At 33.0% G+C, this 8,833-nt stretch overlaps 1 protein-coding gene across 5 annotated transcripts; it reads left to right on the top strand.

Annotated features, from left to right (window-relative positions):
* Nucleotides 1-3,681: 3,681 nt before the first annotated feature.
* LOC122311422 lies at nt 3,682-8,073 on the top strand. 5 transcript variants are annotated; one of them, XM_043125985.1, is made up of 4 exons: nt 3,684-3,902; nt 4,929-5,196; nt 6,162-7,144; nt 7,320-8,073. In XM_043125985.1, exons 3-4 carry the CDS (start codon nt 6,189-6,191, stop codon nt 7,804-7,806), a joined length of 1,443 nt encoding a protein of 480 aa, XP_042981919.1. In that variant the 5' UTR covers nt 3,684-3,902; nt 4,929-5,196; nt 6,162-6,188; the 3' UTR covers nt 7,807-8,073. The 5 variants fall into 5 exon arrangements, with proteins under 5 accessions (XP_042981937.1, XP_042981931.1, XP_042981919.1 ...); XM_043126003.1 differs by having other exon boundaries at nt 3,682-5,196; nt 7,323-8,073; XM_043125997.1 differs by lacking the exon at nt 4,929-5,196 and having other exon boundaries at nt 3,683-4,492.
* Nucleotides 8,074-8,833: the final 760 nt, after the last annotated feature.

Raw genomic sequence — 8,833 nt, 5'->3', positions numbered from 1 at the left:
CTTGCAAAAGACGAAGGATGCAAGTAGAAGACCTTTCTATAATGTAATTCTATTTTAACAAATCGATGGAATCAGGCCGAAGTTTTCGGACCTGAAGAAATGAACTATGAAGCCTCAGCCTAAGTCAGCAGTTGTACGGAGAATTACTCATATTTTTAAAACATACAAATATCTTTTCAGAAGAAATATAGGATACCGTGGCATCAAACCGCTTCTACTTCGAAACAGGCAAGTAAGGAAAAGTTTTAAACCCCCCACCCAAAAAAAAGGGGGAAGTAAAGTAAAGAAAAATTATGAAATTGTTGTGGATCATAACCTCCCTATATTCTCGACCTATCAATTTAAAAAGATTTGAAACTTTACTTCTAAAATTTTTCTTATAAAATAAATAAATAAAAACATAGTAATAAGTGTGATGTAGTTTCCAGAAATACCTCCAACATGCTTAAACAATCTATAACCGGAATAAAAACTTCAGAGAACCCAGTGTGGGATGCCTCCATTCATTAGTCAGATAGGAACTAACTTCTCTCAATGAATAATGAATGGATCATTTCTAAAACATACTTGATAGGCTATTTATAAGGGTTGATGTATTCTACTATGGCATCCCCCCTTTCGGGGCACAATTCTTGATGCTTAATATTATATGTTACCCTCTTCTTAGTATTCAAAATCCTATGTTATCTCTATAGATTTTGATCTTAGTGGAATACGATTAGTTGAGTTTCCATACTGAGCATGATGTCTTCCTGTGCTTCCTCTCTGAGTTCATACGGTGCGTTTTGTGTAATTTTATCATTTAATTGCTCTCTTTCATGTGATTCTACCTTTGCTCACCCGTTAGGCCTCATTTGGGAATACATAATCTCATCTCATCTCAAATATCACTGAAATATAAATACTTTTTAATTTTAAATTTTTAAATTTTTAATCTAATCATTATAACTTTCTCAAACTTTCAAACAATAAAAAAAAGTGAAATACTTTTTGCAGTCGGCAGATGCAGTCGGCGTGCAGTCGGTTGTAAAAAAAAAATTAATACAGGACGTACATGAAAAAAAAAATTATTTTTATAACTTTTTATAATTCATGTAGGTCCCCCTGAATATAAAAAAAAAATTTATAATTTTTTTTTATTCATTCCGTACAGTCGACTGCACGCCGACTGTATCTGGCAACTGTATATAGCAAATCCCTAAAAAAAATCAAACATTTTCAAATTCTAAAATAAAAATTATATTAAAAAATTATATTCTAACAGTATTTTAATTTTATAATATTTCTATTTAAATTTCTCTTATTTTTTAAATCAAATAAAATATCTTGACTCAAACTATTTTATGATTATTCACAAATAATTTCACTATTATTTATAGATTTTTCATCTCATTTTATTCTCCAAACAAGGCCTTAGTTTTTTCTCTAGCCAGCCACATATATATATATATATATATAGCACATCCCACGATTGTATTCAGTATTACTCATAAATTTACTAAATTACTGCAAAATTAATAAAAACAAAAAAAAGTCAAAGAATGTGGTCTCCTATCTAAATCTAGAAGTTTTATTTTCATCCATTTCATATTCTACCTAACTAGAACATGCAGTTGTCTTCCAAAACCATAAAGTGGGCTGTTGCTGCATTATGATAATAATAGTAATACAATGGGCACACACTGGATTATTTTACTTTGTTAAGAGTACTACTTTTGCCTTATTTTCTTTTCTTTGTTTCGGTATTAACTCTTCGAAATATAACCATGTTATTGAAAAGTAATGTTAAATATGATTATAGAGTGTATAAATTTTATATTTAAAAAAAAAAATCAAATTTATTATTAAAAAATAATTTTTTCATATGAATTATAAATTTATTCATTTCTTTTTTACAAATAAAGTGTGATGTATGCATATTTTAAAATTATAAATATCATTCCTTATTTGGGAGCTTGCTTGTAAGATCGAAAAACCAAATGGCAAAATGCTTGTTTTCCTTTTTTATTTAATATTGTATTTATGTGTTGATGGCAACTAGCCGAAATTTTGGACGGGGCTGGGGGGTACATCCAAATAGCATGTACGAACAAGGAAAACAAGATAGAAATGGACCACTTACGAGTAATTCTTAAAACAAAAATTCTAAATATAGGCCCACATACGGTACATCATTCATATATATATATATATATATATATATATATATATATATATATATATATATATATATATATATATATATATATATATATATATATATATATATATATATATATATATTATTAAATATTTACTAAATATTTAAAATATAGATAATAAGTAAAATAATTTAATTAGTTAAAAAAAATAAACTCAAAAAAATATAAATAAAATTTTAAAAAATAAAATAAGTGATATGTGGGGAAACTCATAATCTGAGAGACAGCACAACTTTATCCAAGACAAAGTTAACAAACCCCACACTCCATCTAAGACGGAGCATATGACACACTCTATAGACAAAGTCCAAGAGATAATATGTTTATTTTTTTTATTTGTCTAAAACAAAAGACATTACAGAAATTAAATACGTATGGAAAAATAATGAATTACATATTGGAAAGATATAGATCCACATTTTTAATTTTGGAGAAAAAAATTACAAACACAACAACTGTAATGACGCGTGAGAGCCATGCGCCTACCTTTAGAGTATGGTGGTCAGTCAGATCTGAAGTAATAGGTGACCCTAGACGTAGAAAAACCACGCGTGGATTTCATGCAGGCACTTTGGATCAAACGTGTGGCTCACACTCCGCTCTATTTAGAGAATTTCTTCGCCCGTCTAAAAGATCAATGCCTTGAGAGGTCTGCGGTAGGGCATGAGGTTGTTTCTAGAGAGAATGAGTATCTCTCTCTAAAACTTAGGCCCAAAAATGATAAGGTTTAGGTCATGAAAAGTGATATCACAAAATTCTCATTATTTAATGATTATAATAAACTTTCAAATAAAACATAAAAAATATTACAATTTTTTTAAACTTTAAAATAAAATTTATATTCAAATAATATTTTTATCTTTATAATATTTTTATTCAACAATTTCTTTATTCTTTTTCAAAATTCAATAAAACATTTTAATTCAAACCATTTCACTATTTTTCATAAAATGAAGAATAAGAATGGCTATAATTCTTAAATAACATCAAAGTATAGAGTCTTGATATTTTTATTTTATTATAAAAAAAAAATTTCAGCAGAGTATACAAATTTTGGGTAATTCTTATGAAAAAATAACACACTTAAACATAAAAATCATCATTTTTATTTAAAAGACTCTACACACGACCTGCTATCTTAAAATTATATTTAATGTTACAACATTATAAAATTAAGAAAAATGATATATACAAGCTTTAAATACATAAGTTTTTCACAAATCTTTTATAAAAAAAAAATATAAAAATCTCACTTTTTCTTGATAGAGCACACATTTTTACCAAAAACTTATATAAAACTTGTACGTTAGAGTTTGTACCAAACACATTACTCTAAAATTATATAAAACATTTCTCTGACTAAACTTTACCTACTAGAGAAAGGAAAACGTGGGAGTGGCACAAGAAACGACGTCGCACTTTTGCCTCCAATTTGAAAAATGCTTTTTCCGTGCAAAACCGACGGTGTAGAAGAAAATGAAATGGTTACCGTAAACGAGGCGAAAGCCAACGCCCAGAGCCGAGACCCTCTCTTACTTACAAGGGCCAGATTCTATCTTTGTCCTAGATTCTCTTCTGGGTCTCGACTACTACAAAACACTTGTGCGTTTCGCTCCCTACCTTTGTCCGCGAACTCATATAGATTGATACTTGCTCTCTCACGTCTCACCCTTGTCCACCAAACTCACTCGCTATCTCTTGGTTTGTTCTATATGTCTTACTTTATCTTCCCTTTCCTTCTTTCTTATTTTCTTTTTGCATATGTGTTTGATTACGTGCCTTTTCTTCTAAGCTTTTATGGGGTTGTTTTAGTTTACGACGTTGTTTCAACTGCTATTCACCTTCTCTGTGTGATTGACCGATTGTTTTGCTGGGTGCTTCACTTTCGTAGTGATTTCCAGTTCTATATGTCGGTTTTTCCTGCGGTGGTTCTGGGTGTTGGTTGTTTTGGTTTTATTTTTTCCTGTTTTCCTCCGTTTTTTCTTAGACACGAGGATCTGGTGGTCATGCTGGGAATGTTGATGACTGATAAGAGTTAGTGGATATAGATTTCGATATAATTGTTAAATTCAATGAACCCTGTGTTGAAGTCTGGCACAAATGACCTTGTCGATCATTTCCAAGCCATCTTACTTGGGTTGGTAGTTCCTTGACGAAGAAGGCGTTGTGCTTTCCGAGCAGAAGACAGAAGCGCTCCTCATTTCTCTACATATATGATTAAGATCATCTTAGAGAGTCTTCATCGTTTGGTTCAGGGGAAGTAGTATGGTTCTCAGTATCTTTCAGTTTTGGTAATGAGTTTTCATGCAACTAAAGGCTTCCTAATGATATTTTTGATAATTTCCTTTGCAATTAATATCAGAAAAATACTAGCTTGTACCGTTCACTTGACCATGTATGCAAATATGTGGATCTCTTAGGTCTTGTATATTTTTTCTTCTATTTGCTCTGGATGAATGTAATGACGTTTATAAGATTATCCTTCCCACTTATGTCGCTCTTTACTAGTGGAATGTTCCGTTTGATCTTTGTTAAGTGATACCTTTATTTCTACTTCTGTTTGGTCACTTAAGCCAGAATTTGGCTTGAAATTCATTATGTGAGGTATGCTCCTGGCTTTCCTTAATGAAAATTACTTTTTGAAGGAAGGAGTTTATGTGGTGGAGCTTACGTTTGTGTGTGTGTGTTTTTTTTTCTTTTTTTTTTAATTAACTGTTGTTGCATAAGATTTATAGCTAGTATATGGTGCTGGGATCGATATCCTCCACTAAAGAAACATTTTAGCAGTAGTTAAAGTGGCTCCTCTGCCTTGGTTGGCCAAGACACCATAGGATTGCCAGCTTCAAATGGCTGAGCATATACATTATATGCCACTGGTTGGGAGGGCCTTTCTCCATCAAACTTTAATGAAGTCACTATGTCAATCTCATGTGATGGGCACCAAGGTGGACCAAGTCTTAAGCTTCTTCCATTGGCTTGATTTTGGATTTCTTGGGTGAGTTTTCAAATTGATTGTGGGTTCAAGGGATTCCAATTCCCGTGGGTTCATATCATCATGGTTAAATTTCTGTTTTTGATAATGTCTTTTGACAGTTCAGAATCCGGTTACAGCTGCATGAAGCATATTCTGCAATGAGGGATGCTGTCTTCTTAATTACTACTAGTTTATTAAGACATAACTAGGCTTTGCATTATTTCTATGACCATTTTAGTCTTACTTATTAAGTCCACATGCTCATTTACTGTAAAAAATATAGAAGGATTGGAAGTAGAGCCAATGGAAGCAGAGTTATTGATTTTCTTATTTTTGTTGATGTCTTTCTTTAGATCATTAGGAAATAGAAACATGAAAGCTGGAGAAACTCGTGTCTAAAAGGTGAATAGATAAGATAATGGATCATTCCTATTTTCTTGGATTTGACCTGTTTTCCTAAAGACTAATCCATTCTGAGAGGGCAAAATTTGTGGAGAAGGTGGAAACTTGCACATTATATTGCTAGTTACTTTTCAAAGATGTTGAAATGATGAGTGATATGGGAAAAGCATTTAAAGGAACAATTGAGTCTGCTGTGATCTGAAAGAACTCTTTAATTTCTAATTAAATAATTACTTATAAAAAAATTCTAATCAAATAATTTTCCATGTGCTAAACCTAACCTTTTCCATTTTAATAATGATAAAAACCCCCACCTTTTTGCATTGATGTTGAGAACCTCATCTTGAATGCTTTCTTTTGTATGTTTTCTATTTTCTTCTCTTATTCTCTGGGAATTGGGGTCATTGGAAGAGTAGGATCATTTCTGTCCCCAACAACTCAAACATATATACCAGTGCAAGTTTTGTCCTAATTATGTTCTGTTAACAAGTCACATTTCACTCTATTCTTATTAAGGAGGAAGCTTTTTCTGAATTTTTGAACTTTTTCTTCACTCAAAATTTTAACCTCTAATTTCTATGCAGAAAAATGTGTCAAAGAGTAAAATAGTGATGGCGGTAGCAGAAGCAAGAGCTGCATGGCAGAGAGCAGCTAATCGCTGCTTTGTCCAAGAAGATGCCAAAAGAGCTCCGAAGTTAGCTTGCTGCCAATCATCATCTTCAGCATCTAAGCAGGTTGACACTGGACCTACCAATAATACAGATGGGCAATATCATCCTTTCTCTATTTTTATGCCTAAAAGGAATCCTTCGTTTTCCAATCTTCCCCCCGACACAAGATGCTGGCTCCAATTGCAACCAAGCAATGCGAACCAAAAGGGCTTAACATATGAACAATTGGTTGCATTGGAGGCCAAAGTGGACACCTTAGGAGCTGGCACTGTAAATTCAACAGCTAAGCTCGATGAGGTCCGCCCTAAAAAAGGGGACATTATTAATGACGATAATGATAAGAACTGCAAGTCTTCTCTTGATAGGCAATATGGTCTCTCTGCTGTTCGTATGAACAAAGCTGTCGAAGCCAGAAAGGAAGAGGTAAATGCTTCATATTGTAAGAATGCTGAGTATTGTGAACTAATGGAAGTAAGGGGGAGATACGAACACTTGGATATGGATCCTGTTGGTTTTCCAGTTTCCAAGCAAGCCAATGAGTGTAGCTTAAATCCAGAATCTCCATGGATTGGGGATTATAAGACAGGACCATGGTGGCAAACAACAGATAAAGAAGAATTGGCCTTCTTGGTCGTGAAGAAGTCACTTAACCATATTGAGAATTGTGATCTCCCCCCACCTCAGAAAATTTATGTAGGGAAGCACCCATATGTTCATAGTGGCTGCATTGATCATAATGAAGCATTGCTGTCATATTCTGATCGGAAGGCCAGAACTGGTAGCATTTCCAATAGGACTCAAGCACAGGGCTTTCCTGATTCCGGGAAAGCAGATGGAAATGAGGTGGCTTCATCTGAAGAAGGGTGTTCACAATATGGTTCTGACAAGTCATTCAGGTATAAATTAGATTACCATCATTTTCACTCTGGGATGAAATCATCCCTTTCTTTCATCTCACTACTGCAGATATTAGTAATTCTCTTATGTTGATTTTGTTGGTTAAGCTTTTACGTGTCTTAAAGTTTTTGTACACATCCTCTTAGATTTTTGTTCGGTCTTGCAATTTAATAGCAGTTATAGCACAAACCACAAAGATATCACGAAGGCATTACAAGTTTCTGAAGGTGTCCATGGAAAAGCTCTGCTGATTGAAGCACTCTGCCATTCTCAAACCCGTGCAAGGGAAGCTGAGAAGGCAGCAAAGCAGGCTTATGCTGAGAAGGAGCATATTCTTAAGCTCTTCTTCAGACAAGCCTCACAACTTTTTGCCTATAAGCAGTGGTTCCAACTGCTGCAGCTAGAATCCCTTTACATGCAGATTAAAAATACCGACCAATCAATTTCCACTCCCTTCCCTGTGGTCGTTCCAAAGATGGCTTACAAAGGTTGGAAACAGCGAAAGAACTGGCAGAAGGCTACCAAGAGGAGAAGAGTCCAGCGAGGGCGACCACGACATGATGTCAAAAGGTGTGCTGCTGCTTTTGCTTTGGGAATGAGTCTCGTTGGTGCTGGCTTGCTTCTGGGATGGACTGTAGGATGGATGTTACCTCCTTTCTAGTGTACAGCGTTTCACCTGCGCCTTGTGAAGATTGATTCATAAGGGTAAGCAACTGTTTTGAATATCTTTTAGACATTTATCTTTGTAAAGTTTTAATTACAGAAGTGCTGAGATATGCGAATATGTTGGGGCGAAAATATTCTGAATTTAACATTTCATCAAAAGATTTTCTTTGACCCTCTGCAAGGTGGTTTCAAAAATACCCCGTTGCAATGAACTGTGAGGACGAGTTAACACTGATGAGTTAGGAGAGAAACTTTGGATTTATCTTTGTGTCATTCTTTTCTTTTATTTTTTTTGTTTGTTTTTATGTTTTTCTAAATGATAAGGTACGAGGGGCCAACCAGACTTGTCTTCTACCATGTATGACCGTAGTAGCATTCTATCCGTCGGAAATCGGATATGAGAGATTAGACAGCAAATGACCCCGGAATAATGGGTGCATCTTTGATTGGGATGTATTGGTAAAAGTGGCTTTTACACGTTCCAATCAATCAACTTCATGTCATTTTCTGCTAAGCACCCGTTTATTTTCACAATTCATTTCAACTAATCTAATCATTATAATTTTTTAAAATTTTTACATAAAATAAAATAAACAATTAAAATTTTTCAAATTTTAAAATAAAAATAATATTAAAAAATATATATTGTAACAATATTTTATTTAATTTTTAACTTTAATCTCATCTCATCTCATCTTTAAAAACAAATTAGGTTTACAGGCTACAATAAATTAAGCTATACCAAGTTAAATTTATATAATTAAATTCAAAAATAATAATAGACCAATAATTAATGTGATAATTGTTAAATAATAATATTAATATATTAATAATCAATTAAATGTACGCACTACACATCATAGTTTTACTATTATACATATTACATATGTTAAGGTAGATGATGAAACTTGACTAACTAATAGTGAGTCATTGTATCATATATAATGTATATATTGTAAGACTATTTATCTGTTATCTAGATTCTAATATAGTAGAATGTAACAAGAAAAATGATGGTGTGT

Source organism: Carya illinoinensis, chromosome 1, assembly GCF_018687715.1.
Source record: "Carya illinoinensis cultivar Pawnee chromosome 1, C.illinoinensisPawnee_v1, whole genome shotgun sequence".
Classification (NCBI taxonomy): Eukaryota; Viridiplantae; Streptophyta; class Magnoliopsida; order Fagales; family Juglandaceae; genus Carya; species Carya illinoinensis.
The sequence above is the reverse complement of the archived record's forward strand: the minus strand, read 5'-3'. Positions and strand labels throughout refer to the sequence as shown.

Coding starts and splice junctions, on each gene's coding strand:
- LOC122311422 (XM_043125997.1), top strand. CDS start 6,189: ATGGCGGTAGCAGAAGCAAGAGCTGCATGGCAGAGAGCAGCTAATCGC. Junction 7,145..7,319: donor GGTTCTGACAAGTCATTCAG/GTATAAATTAGA, acceptor GCAATTTAATAG/CAGTTATAGCACAAACCACA.